At 37.5% G+C, this 25,545-nt stretch overlaps 1 protein-coding gene across 1 annotated transcript in view; it reads left to right on the top strand.

Moving 5' to 3' along the window:
• Positions 1–25,545, top strand: part of DERA (deoxyribose-phosphate aldolase) — a 52,317-nt gene that overhangs the window by 7,335 nt on the left and 19,437 nt on the right. The window contains exons 2-6 of the mRNA XM_065742535.1: positions 1,337–1,434; positions 4,191–4,338; positions 6,019–6,114; positions 7,423–7,557; positions 15,337–15,465. Of these exons, the coding sequence (XP_065598607.1) occupies positions 1,337–1,434; positions 4,191–4,338; positions 6,019–6,114; positions 7,423–7,557; positions 15,337–15,465 (606 nt within the window). The remainder of the gene's footprint in view (positions 1–1,336; positions 1,435–4,190; positions 4,339–6,018; positions 6,115–7,422; positions 7,558–15,336; positions 15,466–25,545) is intronic.

The raw sequence follows: 25,545 nt of genomic DNA, 5'->3' as shown, positions 1-25,545 counted from the left end.
TTACACACATTTTAATGCATTTTTATGCATTACTAACACTAAAAAGTATAAAGAGAAAGATGGGGACAAGAAATTAGTAAATTAGTAACAAAGAATACTCATAGAGAGATGAGATGTTCTCAATAAATTAATCACCCAGAATTACTATACCTAGTATCTGAACTTGTGTCCATACATAACCCTTAAGTGATGATGGTAACTGATGGTGGTGATTTATTGTTGAGTGGTGGTTGGCGACTTGTTGATACTTTCTTCAGTGTATTTTCATGGATTGGTTGTATTATTAATATTTAGAAGAATTATTTATGTTTGGGGTACAAGAGATTTTAAAGATGTTCTGTTTTCTTTTATCTTTGTGCTTCTGTGAGCTGGAGGATGAGTTTGTGTTCATTAACATTCAAAATTAGACCTTTGATTTATCACACTAAGCAGAAATTTCAAGATGTGAGGGTGTGAACCATCAGTTCCTCTTCATTGTTCAGTTACCCTTCATTAAGAGATTAGCATTTCGTGGTGCTTCAATATACATTTTTATATTATTTTTGTAAATGTTGAGTATCCACTTCTTTTTGGCTCCGGTTATTGTTTTTGAGTACTGTAACTCATTGAAATTGCAACCCAGACCACCTGCAGCGGACATCTAAAGAAATTCACAGATGGAAGATGTTTCCCCAGGTTCCCCAGGGTGCTTGGCAAGGTGAGCACTTCTAAGGCAGGCAGGTACACATATACTTCCCAGCAGATGTGCTGCCCAGTAATGTGCTGCTTTAGGAAACTTGCAGATAGTCCATCCCTCATAGCAAATTCATTAAAAGTAGCTCCAGATGAAAAACAACCTATCTGTGTTATTACACAAAAGTCTGGAGATTTTTGTGACCGGGAGGGACGCAGTTCCATACACATTCACATAAAATGCCATTGCATCCTCATTGCAAGCAGGCTGACTAAATGTTACCTTACTCTGGAATCAAGAGGCAAATCAGCAAGGAACAGCAAAGGAAGCCCGTTTATCTGTAGCATGTGTATTAAGCTTCATAGTTCTGGACTGGAAACACAGCATCTCTCACCAGTGTTAGTTAATTCAGTTTTAACAGCAGATAGGACATGTTGTGTGAAACATCCAGTTCACAGTTCACCCCCTGACAGAAGTTTATCATAGTGTGGTATTTTGGGCTGGTTAGAAGTCCAGAAGCCCTTGAAAGGATATGAAAGCACAACATGCTCTTCAGAGGACCACAGCGAAGCTACAGCTTCCTTCTGAAGTCCCACACAGCACACTAAAAGAACACAGAATTAGATTAGAGACTTCTTTTCCTTGTTTTTTCTCCTACATCAGAGCTTGGTTGGATCTCCAACGTGTATGTGAATCCACCCGCAGTTGTAAGGCATGCAGAACAAATTCAGAAATGGCGGACTGTGAAAGGTAATTGGCAAGTAAGTGCTCTTTTTATGCATTCTGTTCCTGTATTTTTAAAGCAGTCACTTTCCCTCTCCAGGCTGAAATATTGAATTTTCCTCAAGATGCATGTAAACTTAAAAGATGTGCTTGTCCATGTCTTATTTTAATAATTTGTATTTGATGATGATGGGATGGAATAAGGTGACGCATTTATCCAAACAAGTTAAAAACCTTATAACTCATGAGTGGCAAAACCGCAAATGAATTTCAGTCATCTTTATTCATGAGTGGATTAAGTTGTATATTACTATCCCACCACATTTATTCTGTATCCTAGACAGACTTCTCTGCACACAGCCTCCTTATTTTTTAATTTAAAGCTGTAAGATATGATCGTGGTCCCTGTCAGATTTGACCTACCTGGATGATTGTTGCTTACTTAAACATTCCCAACAAGTGTGATTTCTTTGCTTAACTAGTTTTTGCTGAAAACTCAAAAATCCTGACTGGCTATGGTACCTGATGTGTGTCTGTGTGTATAGCTACGGTGAGCAGATCTGGGTGTAGGAATGCCATAGATAGACAGTTTGGCAGCATTGAGCAAGGACAGGGCCTGAGAAGTGCTGTAGAGTAGGCCCAGAGCTCCCAGTGAGCACTCAGCTGTGGGCTGTTATTGGTGTCCAAAGGACAATCTGATTCCTGATTCAGCAAGCAGAAGTGTTCCTTCCATCTGCACACAGAACAAATGGTTTCCTTTCAGCAATGACTGGGAGCAGGAGGTAGGAGACAATAAAGAAGCAATCTTAATAATGCAACTGAATAGAATGAAACTACAATCACTTCTTTGTAACTTAATTCTTCAAAAAATAAAATACAATTCAAATTAGTTGACATTCTGAACTTAATGTGAAAAGCAACTGTTCTGGAATGGCCAAAGCTGCCTTTGTGACAAGAAAAATCTGAAGTATTATAGGGTGAAAGTAGAAATTGATTAGCAGCAAGTGATCAAACTTAGACTAGCAGAGGCCAGTAACAGTAACAGTACTCAGCTCAGTATCCCCAAAGCAGCTTCTAATGAAATGTCTTTTACAAGTAGAGAAATGAGACTCATTAGCAAAGCGGACTGCTTCTTAGGATTTGCAGAGTAACACCTCCATGCAGAAACAAGTTTAACCTCACACGCCAACAAACCATGTCATAGAAGGAATGGTCAGGAAAGGATTATCCTTGATATTGCTGTGTAGACTCAGACAGACTTCACTGCTGTCTCTCTCCTTGTTGAACATGTGCTAAGCAGAAGATGTCTGTTTTTAGCGAAGCCATCACTGCAAATGAGCGTTCACTGGAAGACCTCCAGCAAATATTTCAAAGTAATGTTTCAAGTTCAATTTTTGTTCAACAACATACCTTGAAAAAATTTTGGATGTTGCTTTTGTTTCATTCTCTGATCAGTAATCTTTTAATGTTCTGTAGCATTTTCCTCTGAAGACTACTGTAGCCCTGTAATTTAGCTATTGCTCTGTTGTTGTTTTTTCTAATTTTGTTTTGTTTTTCACCTAGTAATTACTGATTTCTTTTTAATCCCAGATTCACACAAATGAGAGAAACATAAGAAGTCTAGACTTTTAATTTGAAAAAATGATGGGTTCTTAATTCCACTGCTTCCATGTTTTATTCTCACTGCAGGACATGCATACAAATGTGTTTCTGTGTGAAGGCTGCACTGAAAGTAATGCCTCCTATTTTATTATGTTGACACGTGTTGTCAGAGGCATATGTTGGTGGTATAGCAGTAAAGGTTGGACCTTCCCACCAGTATTCCATTGCGTTTTGTTGCTGTGTGACAGATGGCAGCAGAGGGGCAGTCTGACCGAAGGGTGTCTGATATGGAGCTACATATGAAGCAAGGGTGTGGCTTTTAATGCCTCCATCTGGAAAAAATGGCATCCACTGACATTCATTGATTCTTACTGGATGTTTATGGACACTGAACAGTGACTATGAGCATAGTTAGATGGTGGGTACTGCATTTCAGCAGTGGCAACAGCAACAGTGGGTCACCTCTATTGGTGCAGATTTTTGTGTGCACAACTTGCAGGCTCTTGTTTATCACTGGCAAAAACACATAGCTAATGGTGGTTGAAAAATATTTTGAAAAATAGTGAGAATTCGCTCTATCAAAGAGTGTTATTGTGCTCCTTGTATCTGTTGTAGTTTCCCTGGTTATAAATAAATAAGAGGCATTAGTTTTGGAGCAACTTGTGTACAAATTGCTGATGTACATTCATTTGTTTATTTACATCTGTGGTTCTTTTTAAGCATACATATAATTTCCCATGCACGCTGGCTTTAAATAAATATTTACAAAAATACTACATGGAGTGGAGCATATATTAAAACACTGACATTGTTCATATGGGTCATGTTTTTACCTTTGTTTTATAGCATTAAATTTGAAACCTGATTTTTTTTTACAGAGTACAAATGTTTGACTGATTCTTAGTCCTGTTTGTTACCCATCTTCTGCAACAAAAAAAAAGAGTTGAGCCTTTGATTCTGAGACAGTTGACTTTTGATTCCAAATCCTTTCTGTACTGTTAGGTATTACTTAAGACACAAACAAATTTCTTGTCTGTCATAAACCATTCTTTGTGTATCCTCCATATATATGCTATATGTTTCCTAATTCTTAGAATGAGAACCAGGCTTTGGATTCCTCGATCTTCTAAGTCAGTTTGGCTTTGGAAGCATGAACTGAAATATTATATTCCTGTCTTCACTCCCTTTGCAGGCTGCTTGGCTGTTGAAAGCTGTCACCTGCCTAGACCTTACCACACTCTCAGGTGATGATACTCCTTCAAATGTTCACAGGCTGTGTTTTAAGGCTAAGCATCCCATCAGAGAGGATCTGCTGAAAGCCATGGATATGCATGACAAAGGTTTGGTCATTTTTATTCTGTTAGGTTTGTAGAGAAAATGTCTGTGTTTCCTCAGTATTTTTTCAATTTTCAGAAAGGTGTATGAATGACCCCTTCTATTGTGACACCAGTTATGGTAAGCAGTGTTGCAGAACTAATAGTTGTGATAAAACAAAATAGGTTCTGTGTGGTCTTAAAGAAACTCAAAGAAACTGCCTTAACTTTTAAATGTGTAATACCAATTCTTTTGAGTTAATGCAGTGTTTTGTAGAGGAAAAGTCCATTCTCAGTTTGGAAACCAAAGTAAAGCATGGACTCAGTTAAATGCTGTAAGTTACGGTACACAATGTACAAATTCGATATTGAAGCCATAAGTGTGTAACTTCAGTGTATGTCTTTTAATAACAGTGCACTAAGGTGAAACAAACTGAGTATTCCATTAATCTGCTGATGCCCTTTCTGGATTTTAGAAGTGGGGGATTTCATGCTTAGCCGATGCTGCTCTCCGTTACTCTTTAAAGACCGTTCTAACCTAAGCCACTCTGTAATTCTGTGATACTCAAGAGTCTGCCACTTTACATGTCAGAAAATAGGCATTCCACATATGTAAGCACGTTATTTCTCCTTCAGAAAACATTGTCTGTTACTTGCTTCTTTGAGTAATTATGGTAGGTGACATCTTTGCAGTCCAATTATCTTTAAGGAATCATTCCTCTGGTATGTGGTTGTGTGTCAAACATATACCCTGCATTCGTTCCAAGCTCCCAGCTAAGCCAGCAGAGTTGGAGGGGAAATCCTTATCAACTGGTGGTAAAACACTGACAACAGGCTGACATTACTGAAGCAGGCTCCATCTGAAGTTCAGATTTTACACCTGAGACTGAACCTGATTCAACTTCAGAGCAAACTGAGGCAGTCAATATAAAACTTCTTTAAATCGGAGCAGCGCCTCTGAATTTTTCTGGATGTGGTCACTGATGTGACAGATTTGGCTTCTGTCCTAGCATGTTGACCTTACAACGATCTGACAGAAGACAAAGACAGTTACGTGCAGCATGCTTCTACTGTCAAAATATTTCAGTTGTTTTATACAGGCTTTCATCCACTGATTGAAGTTATATGCTGTAAAACCAAGGGGGAAGATCAGTTTATAGCCATGCATGTGAAGTATCAAAGCTTAGCCTTTATTTATTTATTTTTAACTAAACTTACATTTATGGACTTTTCAGATAGTTGAAAGATTGAATATGAGAGCAATTATCTGAGGCTGAGAGAATAGCATTTTAACTAGAAATGCAGTAGAACTACATTAACATAAAGACTGCTCTATTGCTTCTGGGCTCAGTCTGGCTCAACAGGTAAGGACAGAGCTTGGCAGCAGTTTTTCTCACAATATGCTGCTTACTCAGCATGTCTTAAGTGTATGTCATTAAACAGGGAATCTGTCGATTAAAATAAGCACTGAGAGGTGCTTTAACTCCTGCTGATGCAAGCTTGTTCCCAGGGTCAGATGCAGGACTATGAGGGAGGTAAGAATATGAAGAGGCATGAATATGAATATCCCTGTTGCATGTGCTTAAGGTTCTTGTTAGAACACAAAAGTGGGAGAGAGGTGCAAGCAACATACATGTGTTTGTTATATGGTGTGCACTGGAAAAGTGCAAATCTGAATATGAAAAAAATGAATTGCATCTCTCACAGGTATTACTGTCGCAGCGGTTTGTGTATATCCTGCAAGAGTCACTGATGCTGTTAACTCCCTGAAGGCTGCTGGTTGTAACATACCAGTAGCTTCAGGTAAGTGTTCTCTTAAAGTAATCAATTACATCTTTAGATAGATACACAGTTGTGTAGCAGTATATCTACATAAGAAAAATATGTAGAAAAATCTGGAAGTTTAGACTTGGTTTTGTTTCAGAGTAAGGTGAAAAGGTAGCAGGTGGAATGAAGAGAATTGTGGGGAAGATTTGCTTCTGGCTTTTGTTGTCATTTGTTTTGTTTCAACTTGAAGAGTATGGGGAATGCCAAGTCTGTTTAGCAGGAAACTCAACAGAGAGGTTCTTAAGATATACAAAGCTGTTTCCCTCAAGTGAGTAGAAGAAATAGATTGAGACAATGCACTGGACAAAAACTCAGTAGACAATAAGTAGATAATTCAAATACAAGTCTTGGGTTTTCTGGTTTGTGATTTTTTTGTTGTTGTTGTTCGTATGTTGTTTTTTTTCCTCATCATCAGTTTTTTGACTTCTAAGTATAGTCTTACAAGCTGAATTCATTGAAGATTTGTGCGGAGGCAAGGTATTGCTATTGCTCAGCTATTGCTGGCTGAGCAGCTTGCAAGTTTGGGACTTGCACTCAAATCTCATAGTGCCAGTTCTTTTCCAGTCACTACAGGATAAACAAGTTCTGAATCTATAAGCACAAAGTAGGATCACAGAATTACGTGGTTTAGAAGGGAGCTCTGGATGTCATTTAGTCAAACCTGCTGCTCAAAGCAAGGGCTAACTTTGAAGTTAGATCAGGTGTTTTATGCTAACATCCGTGTTTTCTGGGTTTTCTTTCCATTTTTTTATTGTTGTGTAGGGAAAAAATAAATACTACCTGCATTTAAGTCACAAAGGATCTCTGAAAAAGCCATTATTATTTCCATTTCCAAAGTTACTTTAGATTTTCTACTTAAACATCATAAAGGAAATTCTAAGTAGACTTCATTAAGAAGTTTTGGCTACTGTGGTGTAATTATTAAATGTATTACTGGGACGTAACTAAAAAACCTCCTGAAAATAATTGAAGAGAATTTTAAAAGCACATATTTTTTCACATGAGTTCACTCCTTTGTTCAATTCTGTAGGTACTGTGCTTTTGTAGGCCATTTTGGAAAAATTTTAAGTCTTCTGAAAGGGACCTTTTCACAAGAAGCAGTTAGTGTCTTGCTGAATGGAGATAGGATGAGGTGGCTTTATGTTTTAGATCTGTGAAAGGGATTGAAGTAAAAAAAGAAAAAAATGCAATGGCTTTCAAATTCTTTGTTGCATTAAACACAATTTTATGTTCAGTGTATAAAACAAACTTTCTCCCCTCTACCTGCATTTCTGTCATTGCTAGTGGCTGCTGGGTTTCCGTCTGGGCAAACTCCTCTAGAAATTAAACTGGCTGAAATAAAGCTGGCTGTGCAGTATGGAGCCAAAGAGATTGACATCGTCATTAGCAGGAGCCTGGTGCTGAGTGGGCAGTGGGAAGGTAAGGAAGCTAAACCTGTCTATATGTATGTACTAGTTCTTGACGAAGAATGATAATCTGGGGCAGTGAACTAAATAAAAATAAAATTTCTAGGGCATCACAAGTGATCAATTTTTTAAAAAATAATACTAATACAAGTTTTATCAGGTTGGGAATTCAGTGTTACTTTATGCTTTAAAAATTGGGTCCGTTGTTTCTGTCCCTTTGAGGATTTTGCATACAGGATTAAAAAAAGATAACAGGTGAGGTGGAAGATAAGTGAATACCTACAGTCTTTGAACAGTTTTGTTAAACCCCCCAAGGGACTGCTAAAGTAAATGATATCTTATTAAATACACGTTTCAGTTCTTGAAAAAAAAAAAAAGTATATTTTTGTTGTTTTCTTTTTCGAAGTTGAGGGTACAAATTGACTGTTCATATTATTTTTGATGTTCCTTTGTCTGTAGACTGCAACTAATTAGTTAGAACAATAATGCTGAAGATGGTTTTTGCTCTAATTGCCTCCTTAATGTACTGTGAATGGTTTGCCTTAAGTGCTGACAGTGCTCCTACAACTAATCTCAGTGTGAAGGTAAACACATCATTGTCTTGGAATGAATTTTCCATTTAATTGTATAATGCAGTACTGTAATAGCTTATGTGATTGGAAGACTCCATAAAAACACTGGTACCTGAGTTTGGTTAAGGAAATAGAGACATGATGGTAACAGGTCCTGTTTTCTGATTTTGGGCTTCTTTCAATTAGTATTTAGAATTGAATTTAAAACAAACAGAAAAAACAAATGAACAAACAATCCAAAAATCACCTGAAGTTTGTACATCTGTTTTTTCGACACTTGTATCCTGTTTTCCACGTGATCTGACATCTTGACCTCTTTATCTCCATCTCTTTGCCCTCAAATAAATGCAGGTTTACAAATGGCTTTTTGTGGGCAGACGCTGTAGTCTAGTTTGTTTCTAAGTGATTCAGATACAGCCTCAGAAAATGATGGAGACCAGGTGGACTGAGAATGATGGTTCACATTCTGCATCAGCCAGCATTAAAAGACTGTGTGTTCACTTTCCTATGCCATGCTTGTGACTTGTAACCAATTTTATTTGCAGTTAGCAAGTGTGTTACTCATCCAGTGGAGATACTTAAGAGGTCTTAGATACAAAATGACCTAAGTCCAGAGGTCTTCCTCCAAGACCTACAGAGGAAAAAAAAGACCATTAGACTGAACTTGAAAAGCAGATTGAATTTTTGTCTGAAAAAGTCTGCTGCTCTCTTACAAAAATTTTTAATTTAACCATTCTTAGTGAGCTTCAGACTTAGTGGTGCAAGACTTCCTGTTAGATGCAAGTTGCACAGAGCGGAGGTCAGAATGTTAGGGCACGCAGTCAGTTGCAAGTGCAGGCTGTAGATTCTACAGCTCAGGATTATGAGAAGAATTGAGGAGAAATAGAGCTTGATTCAGAGAGACTATTTGTGTCAGTGATTGAAATGAACGGGACTTACACTGACAGTTTTTTCTATATGGGAAGTTAATTGTTTCTCATCATCATAAGTTGCAGGGAAGGAGGACATAGACATAAGAATGGTGGATCCAATATAAAGCTATGAGTTTACAAAATAAATAAGTTAAGATTGATGTTTGATTTGCTTTCTATCCACAGCCAAAGTTAGGACAATCAGAAGGCATCCATATCTTGGTAATGTTTACTGTACATATCTTACATACAACTTTTACAGCTGCCTTGCAGTTATGACAGAAACTCCATTTATACGTCCAACTTTTTGGCTTGCCTGAGCCACATTAATTGAAGAGGAATTGTCTTGGACCATAAATACATAGACTGCTCCAAAAGTAATGCCTCCTATTTATTTCCATGGAAACTACAGCAGACATAATTAGAACAGTAGCTCTTTATGAAATTCTTAGTTTGATAGAACAAATTCTTCACTAAAAAGCACTATTTTTCAACACTGTCACTAGCATTTGCTTTGCATTTTTTGTCAGAGATGAATGCATGCCATGCTCATCAAAAACTGCTCCAGCAGAGGCGGCCCACTGTTGCTGTTGCCACTGCTGAAATGCACCAGCCACTGCCTCACTATGCTCACATGCACTGTTTCATATCTGTAAATGTTCAGCAAGCACTGATGGATGTCAGTGGGTGCAACTTTTTCTGCATGGAAGAATTCAGTGACACGCCTTTGCTTTGTACTCTTCCATGTCAGATGCTATTTTGTCACTCCTCTGCTGCCATCTGTCACATGGAAACAAAATGTCATGGAGTATTGGTGGGAAGATTGAACCTATACTGCCATACTGCCAGCATCCTTTTCTGACATTGTGTACCAATAAAGGAGGAGGCATTACTTCTGGAGCAGCCCTTGTAAAATATATACTACAGTTAATGCATATAAGTAACAAAACTTATTTTAACTGTTAATATTTTTATTAAAACTAAACAAGGGCAACAAAACCATAAAACTAGTGGGATATTTGGCACTGTTTTTGTGAAACTAACACATCAATCTGATTTGATAGCAGTGTTTGCAATTCTTAGTGAGGTCTCAAGGTGCTCATAAGACATTTTTGATGAAAGTTTACTCTTCCTGTACTTCATCCTTCAAAATAGTTGGTTACAAATTTATTTAGTTCCAGTAAATGGTGACGTGAATAAGACAGGATTGTGAAATGAAGAATATCTTTTTCTAGTAGAAGAGAATAAAAGTATGGTGGAGAGACATGATCACATTTTTGAGTTGAGTATCTGCTTACAACTTGGGACATTCCATTTGAAAATTTGCAGGTAATGTATTTATGTTGACTGAAAACGGAGTCCTAAATATAAATCGATGTGGATTTTTTTCAGCACTCTTGAAACCTATTCTCAAATTCCTTTATCAGAATAGAAATCACATCTGCATTTTTTTCACTGTTCAAAAGACTTTGTTTAGCCAATGTATCAAGGTGCATGCAACTATTTGCCATAGCTTGCACTAGCATTGCACTGTGCCCTCCCCTTGTGCTGCTTTCAACTGAAACAGCACTCACAGCACCCCAATATTTGGTTGCTGCTGAGTGTGTGCCCTGGGCTGGGCCCGGGGCTGAACTGCTGTTACGATGGCACAGGGAGGGGACAGGCTGCACTGTGAACAGTTTTTGAATATTATTGAGACTCTATATGTCACTCAAAATATACTTTCTATATCTGATCTTTATGAGGTAATTGTTAAGGGGTTTTTAATAATGCTGAACATGAAAGCAGCTTTATTGGGCAGCTAATTCAGGTTGGAAAAGAACCTTAAATGAAATTTAGGTTTATGTGCTTATAAATACATACCTTTTACAAGCTTTTTGCTTTTTGAGCAATAATACTTTACAACAGTTTACTCAACCATTGTCTTGTATTACTTAACAGAGTATGAATTAAGCTTAAAAATCAGTATTTAGGTTGTTCTTTTAAGCACAGAACGTGTATCCTGTAGGTAAAGTGAGTTGAAGCTGACAAACTACTGAAAGAAGCTGAATATATTCTCCATACATACATAGAGGTGTTGCTCTACCTTCAGAAGCTATCCAAGGTTCCATAATGTTACTTTTAGTTTTAGAGCTTTTAGCAGACAACCAGATATACTGCAACATCAGTGTCTTCCAAATACATGGCAACCACACTGATCATGGCTGATTATCATTTGCTCTATGTCAACTGAAATTTCCTGTAAAAAAAAAGGGAATAAAAATAGTAGTCTAAGAAGTCTTAAGAGCATAGCTGCATCCATGAAATACATAGCTGTTACCTCATTGTGAAAGCTGCCTTTCAATCTTTGCTAGTAACTATTCAGTTGTGAGTGCAAAGTCTTTTTTCAGTAATTGGGGCCCCCCTTTTGTGCTATATACTTTGTAAACTGCAGAGATAATATATATATACCACCTGTTATGCAAACTTGAACAAAACTACATGTTGTTGGGAAACATTTTATTTGAATTTTCCATTTTCTAGATTTGCAAGCTGACTTGGGACTGCAAATTCTGCATAATTTCTTTCTTGTACTGTCAACAGCAGCTCAGACTCCTGAAGCCAAATTCTGTTTTCAGTTTCATGTGAATCACTGGAGCCTGGAGTTGCACATATGTGGCTGAGAGCAGAACTGATAGAGTTGTGTTGTGCTGATAGCCTTGTGCTTGTCATTTTGTTAACAAACCTGCCATTAATGTGCAAGACAGAAGGCATTCCAGCTCATTTTCCAATTTCCTAACATGATTACCTTGATCTTTTGGTCTAACAGAAATTGAAACATTGTCCCTTCTCATCTCAGTTTCTACCCTTAACATCAGTCAATGTGAATGACTAGTTGAAAACAGCAAATAAGCTGAATTTAAAGAAAAAAAAAGTGTTTTTATCACCACATTTTTGGAGAAGAGCTGTTTCATAAAAATTAAGCTGGTTTTATTCTTCCTTTAATATTTTCATACCCTCTGTAGGATATATGTATTATTCTCTTATGTGATTTTGGGACAAATGTATCAGACCAATTCAAAATACCATATAGACAATCTAGGGCAGATCATAGCCAGCATTAATTGATAGGAGTGCTTGCTTGAGAGACATGAAGGGAGAGGCACATTTTCTTTTGTGTATTTATTAACTGCTAAATATCAATGGAATGTTTGTACTGAATATTTGGAAATTCAGTAAAGTTAAAAACAAACAAATGAACAGACAAACATGCCGCCATCCAATACTTATATTTTATAAAAGTGGAGTAGAAAATATTGCTATGGAAATATTTTTTCTCTCCTATAAAGTCTGATCTGGTCTGACTTGTAAATGTATACAGTAAAAGCAGATTTTAAGTTCATAAAAGCAGTAAGGTATGTTAAATGAAAGCAAAGTACAATAATTCTTGTATCACACTCAACTGCTTACTCAGTGGAGTTACAGCAGACTGCATCAATGAGCATCTGGCTGTACATATAATCTATATAGTGTGGCTTGCTTTGATTTTGGTTTGTTTTTTTTTTCCTTTGTGTGTGTTTTTTCCTGATTTAATATGGGTAATGTTAGTTTTACACAGTATTGGCCATTTCCTTTGAGAGCTCTGTATTATATTTTCCACCATTTTTAACAGTCAGAAGAAGAATGTATTGCAAGCTTTTCATGGTGGTATTAGCTCATGTAAGTGCACATCATGAATATAAACCTCTTGAGTTTCCTGTGTTGAAGATTTCTTAAATGCTTTCTGTCACTTCTGCTAACCAAGAGAAGCTCCATCTGCTCTGCCATCTACTGCTGTAGATAGTGTTCTGCAGAGCTCAAAAGTATGACGAGAGCCACAGTGTCCAGCTCTGCTCCTGTCACCAATGAGCTTGAGGAAACCAGGTAGCTACAAGATTGAAATTTGGTAGCACAGCCTGTCCTAAAAGTTGCCCTGGTCTTCTTGAAAAAGCGAGTGTGTATTCAAGTGTGATTAACTTCAATCACTCTTCAGTCTTTTGAGAGGAAGTTTTGAGTTGATCAAAACTTTACTCCGATCGAGCACTTTTTTTTTTTCGGTTTTTGAAAGGAGTAGGAGTTTTTGCACTTCTTCTGAAACAAAGCAGTGACTGCTTGACTTGGGACTAAGGTCTGTGGTGCTCTGGTAATTTTCTTTTTCCCAGAGGTAGTTGCATTTCTATTTGTACTTCTACTGTAGGGCTGAGAATATCCTATGAATGCCAGATACTCAATGCAATAATTGATCTGTGAATAGAGTGTGAATAAGAGAACAGTATTTATTACCTACGCACCTGCCCCATTAACACATGCCTACTCTTCCACCACCTCAAGTAACCTGACAGACACAGATGATTGAAGATCCTCAGTTGTTCCTGTCTGTGGGTTGATGCATGCTGTCAGGTGGAGAAACTGTTCAAATGATCTTGGCACTAATTGCATATAAATGTACCTTCCAACAAAAGAGGAGTGCTGTATCTGCAGTACTAACTTCAGCGAACAACAGTTACAAAAATAAAATTTCTTTTCATGGAATCCAACCTAAATGTACATTTTGTTGATTTTGTTTTGACGTTTTTGGCCATGTATCTTAAAGGTAGAGAAAAGTCGAGTCTTTTCTTGTTGTTAGCTAAACTAGAACATGAAAGCTGCTTTTTCTGACATTCCAAAGGCTTCAGGAAAGAGTCACAAAAAGAAGCTGCATTTGGATCTAACATGAGTAGCATTATCAAATGCACAAGAAAATAGTGCAGGTGCTTTGTATTTCCTTTTTCGGGTCTTGATTTGATGTAGAAGGTTTTGGAGTATCATCAATTGATCAATAAAACATGTTAGACCGCATGCTATTACTGATTAATTCACACCTTTGGTACACAGTAAGAAACAAGGTGAAGCCTGGTGTCTATAAAGGGACTTGCTAAGTGTGTTAGCCAGTTGTCTGCTAATGTGTGTAGTATGTCTCTGAGGACCACCGCAGTGATCCCAGCCCCAGCAGCCTAGTATACCCATGGCATTGGTAGGACTCAGCAGATTGGCAGGTGAAGGGGGTGTCCAGCTGGCAAGTCTTTGTTTGAGGACTGAGACAGTATGCTGCAAAAAATAATCCTGGACTTTTAAAAATTTGGTTAAAGCTGTATTTTTGATTTCTATCAATGAACTTTTCAATTTTATGTGCCTGAAGACTGAGTACATTTTCTGAAAAGGACTCTTATTAAAGATACTGTTTGCTTATTTTGCCTTTTTTTTTTCCTGCTAATTCAGATTCCAGAAATGTTGGCAGCACACTGTAAGAGCTGCTTTTCTCCCTGCCACTAGTATTAGATGAGCCTTAATCATTCCCAAGTGGCCAAATAGTAGCATTTGTATTTCCATAACTTTTTGCTCTTTTACTCTCCCCAAGTTTAAAATTTTGTGGGGGCACTGCTGAATTTTCCAAAAAGGGGTGGGTGGGAAGTTTTCCTTGGGCTGCCACTTCCTGACGAGGTCTGCAAGTTCTGCCTTTTTTAAGAAACTCAGTAGACTTGTGTCCTCATTACCACCCTGAGGGGGATTCACAGACATAGATCCATAGAGAGCTGTTGAGCTATGAAGGTGCTACCCTGTGTTCATGAGGCTGCACGTTTTCAGGAAACTTGTGTTTTCACAGAGCTTAAGATAGTATTTAAATATCTGAACACAGGCATCTAGCTCTCAATTGGCCTTCCTGAGACTGCCCCATGGAATTGGGAGGTAGGATGGGACCTAATAGAGATGAGGTGCCTCCAGGAGTTGTAGTTGGAGGCCAAGGGGCAGATGTCAGGGATCCACAGGTGGCACCAAGTTCTATAGTTAGACAACTCGGTCACAACCTTGTTGTGTCATAGGCTGAGCCTTGCAAAGATGGCTGTAGGGAACAGGGTGTGTGGTGACATGATGTACATGGGAAAACATAACTGTGCCTGAATACTAATTTAATTTATTTCTGAATTTATTGCTGGAAAAGCTGTTTTAAAATCAATTTTGTACATCACAGTATTTTTTTTTTTTGCTCCTGATGTATTCATGAGTGTTTGGCATACTATGCACATTAGTAGTTTTGAGAGAAGCAACATTAATAGCTATTAAGTTCAGTCTGAAATTGTGTGGCATTGTTAATTACCTCCAGTCATGTAATTTATTGAACTTACAAAACTTAAGTTCTTGAGTGCTATGACTAATTATAAGATTGGAAATTAATCCAGAAGTGGAAATTACAGCCATGCTTGAAAATGTCTCTCAGCCAACTTGATCATTTTCAAATGCTTTTATCCACAGGACTGTATGAGGAGATCCGCCAGTGCCGTGAGGCCTGTGGAGAAGCTCACATGAAAACAATCCTAGCAACAGGTGAACTAGGGTCCCTTGTTAATGTCTACAAAGCCAGTATGATAGCTATGATGGCAGGTAAATACAAGTCTTCTTCTTTTTAAGCTAAGAATGTCTTCGCTATATTATTCATGAAGTGTAAAAAATTCTCATCGTGAAAGTTTAGTTTTGCCTACAGTAGGCAAAAATTGTTGTGCAGCAATTACTGAAGTTACAGATGTAGTAATGAAGTGTCATTTGTTTTGTATTATCTACAAAAAGGTATGAAATGTTCAATAACACTTAGAACTGCTAAACAACAAGTTTTGTAGGAAAGATACTGTTTGTTTTCAAATGTCTGATCCTTGGTATTTTTAATAAGGGCACATACATTTGGGGCAGATGCACATTATCCATGTAGTGTCAGTGAGTATAGCGATGTAGTGTGGTCAGGTGGGTCGTGAGCATGTTATAAATGTAGCTGGGCACTTCTCTAAGAAGTCTCATGCTGACTACTCCTGTTTTTGGTTTGTGGTCACTCCTCACCACCTCAACAAAGTTTGAGTAACCCAACTATGCTGGAGATTCATCAAGGGGAAGAATACAAATGCTGAAGCAGGGCCTAGAATGCTCTAGGTTATAGCTGCTTTTAACTGGCACACTCAGTAGTGGGACACTTAATACTGACAGTTAAATGACGTTCAGTTTTCCCTACTTTAAACAAGACTTCAGGTCTGTGCTTTAATACAATCTTTAAGATGCAAAATGTTATTTGGACTCTGTTCTAAACATGTGCTTCTTCTACCATACTTGAAAGGGGGCACTTCAAATGTGTTGGCAGAGAGAAATGTAAAGATATGCTAAAAACCACTATTAGTTCATTCATCTCCTAACTAAATTTTTGGTCATTTTTGTCTTGATTTTTTTATACTATAAGCTCTTCAGACCTGGAATTACACGTTTTAGAGAAAGAAAAGGTCATTTGAGTGTTTTGTCTGTATTTAAATAAATATTCAACTTTCAGCTGACTCCTTGTCTTTTTGTACAATGCTGTGCTTATCTACCTTAGATGGAACAGGAAGCTTTTTATGCTTTTTACTTGCTCAGCTACAAAGTTAATTGGTATCATTTAGTATAGAGTACCAGTATTATGCTAGTAAATATTGTTTTTAATTAGAAGAGGCATAAGAAATACATTTCCTGTCATTAATACTATTATAATTTTTTTTTAAGAAATTCAGATTGTAAAGCATTAGACCATTTTGCCACTTTTTGCTGGTGTAGTTTTTTTGAAATACAGCAGATGGCCCTATTGTTAATGATTTTCCTTGCATGATTATTCATTTTGTGAGATACCTATCCGTGTGAGTATGTGCAGTAATTCTGTTATTTCGGTCTCTTGCTTTTTCTTTGTGGGTAGGTGTAAAAATAAGAATGTATATACATGCACTGAAGGCCAGATTTTCAAACTCTGACTTGTCAGAGTAGCTGAGAGCCTCAAATTCCAGATATTGTTTGATTTGCATATTTGTAATATTTTGGGGAGAAAGTAACTTGGCACAGTACGTTTAAGCTCTTGCTTTAGTGACCATATGTTTTTACAACTGGTGCTCTGATTTAAATGAAAGAAAGAAAATTTAGCTGATCTTGTGGCTATACTGGATCATGGAGACTGTAATTTGAAATATATGTAAAAAAGCAGCATCTCTGATAAACCTGATGATAGTGATTAATTTTATGTGGGGAAATGAGTTACACAATAATTTGATTTGATTACAGAACTGCCATTTGAAGTTTTTTCTGCCTCAGGCCACTTGTTCTTACCCTTGAACCAAAATTTGCTTCTCCTTCAGCTTCGCTGTTAGAAGCACTCAGTAAACTCAGTTATCAAAACTGATAGTTGAAAATTACTTCAGAAAGGGATAATGAGTTTTGGGGTTTTTTTTTAGATTGATTATGTTTATCTTTTTCTTTTAAAATTGTTACCACCTCAGAAATCTAGTTTACTGCCTTGCCTTGCATGCAGTTTTATCAGTGCAAGTGAGGATGTGGCATACAGTCCTTAACCCGCTTTCACTGTACAGTGTGTAATGCAAGTCTGTCATGTAGGGAACACAAAATCATAGCCTTACATATGTTTACATTACTGCTGTTGAGTACACACTTTCACACGTAGGTCCTGAAGCACTGAGCTGTTGTAGCATGCATTTAAAATACGTCTGTGTTGGTTGCTCCAAAAGTAATGCCTCCTATTTGTTTCCAGGGAAACTACAGCAGATGTAAGGAGCACAAAAACACTGATTTGAGCTAATTCTCAGCTATAAAGCACTTTTTCAACATAGTTGCTGCATTTTCAGCATCAGTAAACAAGCCTGCATGCTGTACCCCACAGAAATCTGCACTAGTGAAGGTGATCAACTGTTGCTATTGCCACTGCTGAAATGCACCACCTTGCTGTGCTCACATTCACTGTTTCATCTCTGTAAACATTCAGCAAATGTTGATGAATGGCAGTGAGTGACATTTTTACTGCATGGAGGAATTCAATGACCCGTTTGCTTCAGGTGTACTTCCATGTCAGATGTGATGCTAGACTGCCTCTCTGCTGCCGTCTGTCAAACAGCAACAAAAGATAAAGGAATATTGTCAGGAAGGTTCAACCTCTACTGCAGCATCACCAGCATCCGCCTCTGACGTCGTAGGCTACCATATTAAAATAGGAGACATTACTTTTAGAACAGTGCTTGTATTTCCCATCTGTCTCATTTGTGAGACCCAGAAGGCTGGGGACAAAAGAGTGTCACAGTGCAGATTTAGCATAGCCACCTGATTAAAAAACTTGTCTGGGATGTCTGGCACCTGGGCTCTCTGACTGAGGTGGTTCTCCCACGCACAGGGGAATTTTACTTTGTGTTTGCCATTAAGAATCTCAGTCCCTCCTTATAAAATTACTCTGCTTTTCTCGAAGCAATTATCTGAGCATAAAATACAACACGGATGTCTCCTTTGCCAAGTACCCTACCAAAATTTCTGTGCAGTCATCCTTGTGCTGGTGTGTGCACAAGGAGTGATTGGTGTGTGCCGGGAGGAACAAGTTCCATTCAGTTTGATTCAGCTTGCAAGCAAGGGTTCAGCTGCTGGGAGTGAGGTCAGCTGCACAGATGACTGACTTGAAGAGGCATGCCAAAACATCAAGTAGTGTGAAAAGTGTGCACCTCCACATTGGCTGGAATTTTAAAATAATACTAAGAGCCATGTTCAGGCTGGAGTGGTGTGCCTTTGCACTTCTGTATTCAGAAGTGATTACATCGACCATGTCTGTAGGCAAGCAGCTGTGCTTGGAGCACAGTTTTTGCCCATGAGAGAGGCTGAACCCAGCAGGTTATGTAGTGCCCAGCCAGTGTACTGGAGGCCAGGGACAGCTGTAAAAAAGGTGCATTGTGCAACATTCTTGTTGGGGAACCACGAGAAAAAGGGTGTCTTCACAGGAAATTTGATTGTGATTTGCCTCTATTTGAAGCAAATACAATAATTTGCATCTTTTTGGCTCATTCTGTTCTGAAACCATCTCTCTCCTAAGTAATGTCTGCTTTTTCTTCCTTCTCTAGCATCAGTACACAGTACAGAGAAAAAGACATCAGAATGGAAACAGGCAACTAGTTCTCTTAAAGCCTTTTAACCAACCCTTTTACATATTTGACTGACATGCTAAAAATTATTCTGGAATATTTAAGTATCTATTTCTGAGTGCTGTTCTGAAAGGGGCTGACAGCCCTCTAAGGACAGTGAGTCAGCTAGCAAGAATAATTCTTGCAGTTCTAAGGAGGAGATAATGGAGAAGGCAGGGAGTGCACAGCAGTAGGTCTGTGTCACTACCAAAGAAGCACATTGTTTTCAGAAAGCTGAGATAAAGTCTCAGAGACAAATCAGGGAATTTTTGTTCATTGTACTGTCCACTGCCATTTTTTGAGCTTCTTAAAATCTTTATGGTAGATTTGAATGCATGAGCTTCCCAAAGTCAACTGGCTGCATCTTTGATTCTACCAGAAAGTTTACTAATGCTGAGCAGAGCAAACTGATTAGAGATTTTCACTGTCTGATGTGGATCAGGTCCATTTCTATTGGAGACATACAGATCTTTGTAACCTCTTAAAAGAAACAGTTCTGAGGAACATGAATAGGAGTGCTTGGATCCCCAGTGCTAATGGGAACTGCACTGTATTTCTTCATCTTGTTGTCTTTAAAAACAAACCAACCACAAACAGATCGTGTTTACAGTTTTGTTATGACAAGTGTACAGGTTTTTTATTTTTACATTTTTGGACACCAACTATATTATAAAGTGCCAAGGAAGCCATGTAAGGAAGGGAAAGATGGTAAACTTGTAGTGGGAAAGACAAGCTTCTGTAAAGATACTTTATTACAAGCTTTTATTTTGGAAAATCACATTTTAACAATACTACTTATCTACAAAAACTTTATTATTTTATATAAGAATTCATGTTAATTGAGGACGGAGAGGTGGAGGAAGTGACGAAGTAAATGTACGTTGCTTTAAAAGTGAAAACTCCTCCTTTGTCATTTTAACTGTGACAACTGGTCTCCACAGTACACTCCATTTACCTCACTCTGAGGGAATTTGAGAGCAATACAGCAGTGGCATATGAGAGATGCTTATTTTCATTATAAATAACCAAGCAAGTACCTATGTAAAGATCAGGAATAAGAGCTATATGTTCACTGGTAGCTTTACTGCACATATAGATTTCAAACTTTTTTTGTAGATCATGAAGTAGCTAGTCAAATAAGTTGAGATACTGACTCATAAAAATTGTATTTAGAAAGGGAATGAGTTAGAGCTAAAAAAAAAACCCCTAACATCTATATTTTCTAGCACAAAAAAGCATCCAAAAAATATCAAAAGATGGCTGAGGCAATCAAGTCTCTCATGCCAGTAGGCCAGAAGAAGATAATTAAACCATGTGGAATCTGCAGACAGAAATTTTGAGATGCTTTGATACTTTTAATTCCAAAATGAGCAGAAATAATACAACTATCATTTTCATAGCAAAACCTAAAGCCACAAATAGGCTGACCTTGTCTTAGCTCTAGAGAAAAACTGGCTGAGAACTATCATATTCAGTCTTTGTCTCTGAATGCAGAGGCACAAGAGTTCCCCTAAGAAAACTCAAAGACAAGAAAGTACTGCTTGAAAAGGTTCCCTCAAAAACCCTGAAGATCAGAACATCCCACCACACAAAAAACTAGTCCTGAATTAAGAAAAGCTGTAAAAGTTCAATGAATGAATGAAGAGGGTCCAAGAAAGGTGGTTTGGAACATCAAAGAATAATGCCTAGCTGCACAGCTCCAAGTGAGATTTCTGTACTGCACTTAATGTTGCTGCGGATCCAATTTTAGCATGTATAATGGCAACACAAATTTTGAAGTAGTAATAACTTTTGCTGCTTTTAGCACTGTAATGTAAAGATTTGTTTGGAGCCAGAATAGATGGTATGGCTTCAAACATTTGAGTGTTAGGAATGCACTTCCTACTGTTGGTTGGACTGCCATGGTCCAAAGAAAAGTTCTGCCAAGCAAGAGTTTAATGAAAAATGAAGAAGAGAGGAGACCAAACTAGCAACATTTGATTGAGAATCTAGACTTGCTTTGTGCAGATAATACTAATGTAGGAAATATGACTGATGAATAAGTAATACTACTTGGCACTTAGATAGGACTTCACAGTTTCAAAGTACATACAGACATTAGCAGAAGAAATCTCACAATATCCTTGTGAAATATGTGATGAAGATTGTAACAGACAAGTCAAAAGTCAAGCTGAGATCAGTTGTGAGGCTTCGAATCCCATGCTCACAGTAGCATGAAAGTTCCATTCAGTAGCATTTTAGCTGTATTACATTTAAAGAAAAATTTAATTATGTGTCTACCTTCAGCTGTAAGACAGTTATTAGAGCCCAAAGCAAATGAAAGGTGAATCAGGAGTGGAGACTTGGTAGTAGAAATGAAACAGGATTTCAGTTTGTCACTTTTTACAGATTCAAAACACAACCACCGTATTGATTTATTGTGTATCTGTAAAAGGTTCACTTTACCATATAAAGAGATATTCAGAAATTAGGAATCATGAGTGTCTGTCGTGTTCTTAAAGCAGACGAGATCAGATAAATCAGATTCAGATAAATTTGAACTTTCAGAGTTGGAACTACTTCAGCACTTTTCATTGTGAAGATGCGTTGTTACATGTATCTTTAGGAACATGACATTGGGTACTGTCTCAGAATGTAGAAGTGGCTTCAGTCTGGCCATGGTAAGATGTTCATCAGGAAGGCATTTAACTGTACTGAATCATTAGTTGTTGATAATTTCACTGTTTCTGCAATGCATTTCTTGCATTCTACATAGTTTACATGTTCACAGCTCTGATTAACTTGACTGAAAGTTCAGTGCAAGGAACGACCATAAAACATATTGTGAAAAACCAAGATAGAGAGCGGGTAACATAGTAAGTGACACAGTCTGACTCAAAAGATTGAATGATATTATGGAATGAAAAGGGTTTGAGATTAGAAGTTAGGTCAATGTGTGTTCTTGGCAACATGGAAAGTCATATATAATATATATGACTTTCATATATATATATATATATATATATGACTTTCACATATATATATATATACACTTTTGTATAAAAGAAGCTCATATAGGAATAAGTGACATAATTTATTCTGATCCAGAGCAGGGGAAAAAATAAAAGAAAGAAAAATAAAAAGGCCAGTAGTATAAAAATGGAGATAACTGCATGTTCAGTGAGGCAGTACAAGGATAGTCCCTTAAACGATGTAATTGCCTACAAGCTTAGCTGTGATATTGCAGCTAATCACTGGAAATAATGTAGGTGCAATAGATAAGCTTGGAGTTGAAAAGTTCTAACAGTGCAATCACAATACCCTCAGGTTTGGATTACTGATGAGAGTCCACGCAAAGAGTAGTAACACAAAACGAGAATTGTGCTAGAATAAATCAGACCTGGAAAGAATGCAAAATGAGACTTTAAAATCTACCTGGAACTCAATTATATATGTATAGGGAATCAGAAGTAAAGGAATGGTAAGATACACTAGTGTAGGCTCTAATGAAAAGTCTTACCTGTAAAGTCTAAAGGCCAACAGAACCTTGAATGGGAAAGTAATATGCAAGAGAAACAAAAATTTTGAACAAAGTATACAGAATCTTTGATTGGGCAGCATAGTTTTTAGTATGTACAGTGAAGCCAGAATGTGTTTGCAGCCATAGCTGTGGGGAGGTAGTTATCTGAGGTTGTTCATATTTGCCATATCATGATGCCTGGTGACTCAGTTTTCTAATTTTGTGAAAGGTCTATTCTATTAATGGTGTTTTTCTGTAGTCAGAAATAGGAATATAAAGCCTCTACTCAAGTCAAAGATGAAATGCCAATGTAAAAACAAATTACATCCATCAGCTCATTACCTGTTTATTTGATTATGCATCATCCATAACACTACTTGACTTTCCCTCCACCCCTTCCCCATTTACAAATAGAGACTGTAGTATTTCCAGCTAAGTCGGGAAACCAGAAGATGGGTAGAATTGCTTGAGACAGCAGAATGCATCCTAGCTTGCCTTCACCTTTGACAACTCAGTTAACTTCTCTGTTTTTCCATGCATAAAATTGACATTGCACATTTCATAGGGCTTTAGTGAGGTCTAGTAAATTAAGATACAAGCAGAAGTACATTTCTGTCATTAGAAGGAATATATTTTCCCTGTCTGCACATGAAGATGGAACACCCTTGATCACAGCTGAAACTGGGAAATTGAGCAAGAGAAATTCTGGGAATGTTCTGGTGAGAGCATATGACTGTGATTTCTCAGCACAGCCAGTTCTGGCAGTGACAGCAAAGATGGGAGCTGGCACAGGTTGCCAATGTTCTCGGGGGTGATGGCATTGTGCATTGCAGAATGGACTGTGACCGTAGCTGCAGAGAGGTCACCTCCCTTCCACTGTTTAATAGCACCCTACACAAAATGCTATTCTAAGTAGAAGAGATTCGCTATGCCTTCTGTATGTCTGTTCTCCTATGCTTTGGTGTTGTGGTGTATCAGAAGAGCTTGAGTCCTGATCTGTGCATATTTCTTATACTTGACCTTTGAGCAACTGGCCATTTATACTTCAGCCTCTGAAACTAGTGTGAAATAGTCGATTACAGTGAACAGGCAGGTACTGACATTGTGGCACACTGTTGGAAGGGATCAGCCTTCTATTAACAAATTATCCTAAATGCCTGGATAGTGTTTTTCTTTTGCTGATAGTCAAGATCTTCGCAAAGCATGTTAATTAAGGAATATCTAAATGGTATACTTTCAATTTAGGACAACTGATGCAGAGAGGTGAGAAGGCACCCCTATTGCGTTAATTTTCCCCATGAATGAAACCTTGTTTCTATGTTAAATAATTTGTTAGAATTTGAATTAAAACTTTTGAAGTTTTGTATCGCCTCAGACTCAGAAATCGTTGCACAGTGAATAGTTCTAGTCAAACATGCCATCAGAATAACACGGTTTCATAGCAAAAGCCTTTGCATCTGTGAAGTTCCGATATTGAAGGTAATGGTTTGTGAGAATGCAATTTTAAAACATGGAAATATTATGTAAAATCAATAGATGCGCAGGGTACTATTTATTTCTATGATATTTCAGGTTGGTTTTTTTATTGTGTTAGCAGCAGGTGCTAAATTCCACTAAACAAGAGAAAAATAGAAATAAATATTTAATTTACCATATCTATCAATTATACAAAATTGGCTTATGAAATATTAAAGTATCTTTTAAGAGATTGCAAGTAGAACACCACTTAGAAAATACAGTCCCTTAGCAGCAAGTTAATATAGATGTGGAAATAAACTAAGCATGATTTTAGGATTGTAGGTCCTGGGATTTTTGTGTTGGTTTTAAGGTGGCAAGGCCTTGTGATCAGGCTGATCTGATCTGAAATTATTTGGAAGCATATACCCATGACAGTAGAATATTAAATTAGATTTCTTAACAGAAAGATGTTGAATGGAACGATGCACTTGAAATACACTGGTCTTGAACATCAAAATGCCATTTTGAAACACTCTTAGATGCTCATTCAAACAAGCCCTTTTACAGCAGGAATGCTGTGAAAAACAAAGAACATACCAAAATGTGGATGCAAACATAAGTGAATTCTATGTTGAGACATTAAAGTGGGACAAAGATTAGTCATATGAAACAACTTAGTCTTTAGGAGATTGTGGATAGTGTTCTTACCAGTAAGCTGGATCTTAAAACATACTGAGCTAGATCAATATGAAGACACCCACTAACTTTCAATAGATCAGTTCCTGATAGTGCTGACACCGTTATTTCCAGGCATTACTTCATTAAGTGCATAGAAACAGGCTGAATGCACAAGCTTACTGCTGTGTTGCATGTTACTACAAACACATTCCTCGCTGAGCTAAATAGGACTGACTATTTGATTGCAAGCATTTAAGCTTGCATTTAACAGCTTCCATTTCTTGTATGTTTTTAACTGGATTTTAAAAGGTCATTTTCTTAGAGTTTTTCAGTCTTTTCTCGAAGAAATTTCTGTCAGAATTTGACAATGGAATATAGCAATATTCTTCACCGCGACTTTTCCCAACTTGCTCCTGCAGTTATTTGCACCGTTTTTGGTGAGTTGTGAAGGAGCCAGAACTTTGTTGATGCTTTGATTGCTTCGTCTGTCTCGCAGACTTTCTCCGCTCCTTTGATTCGTAGCACCAAAGGACGACCCATGTTGGGAAGATATTGAAAAGAATGGAAGATATTCCTTTCTTTGATACAATACTTTGGAATTTCAACCTGTGGGAATTGCTTCTGGTTTATATCTTTTAAAATTAATTTTCTCAAATCAGAGAATCATAGATAAATGAACTGTTAGTTTTTAATTTTAACATCCCTCAGATAAGGCAATATCTCATTTCTTACGACATGTACTTTATTGTTATCCTGCTGAAGTGGCTTTTCCAGAGCCTCCTTTAATAGTCTTGCTTTTGAGGGGAATTTTCAAAGACAAAAATGACAGCAAAGTCCATGGTCCATGGCAAGTCAACAGGGATCTGACATATGACT

Source organism: Cyrtonyx montezumae, unplaced genomic scaffold (assembly GCF_038088225.1).
Source record: "Cyrtonyx montezumae isolate F1298 unplaced genomic scaffold, pur_monq_1.0 scaffold_3, whole genome shotgun sequence".
Taxonomy (NCBI): Eukaryota; Metazoa; Chordata; class Aves; order Galliformes; family Odontophoridae; genus Cyrtonyx; species Cyrtonyx montezumae.
This window is presented reverse-complemented; position numbering and strand designations above follow the sequence as displayed.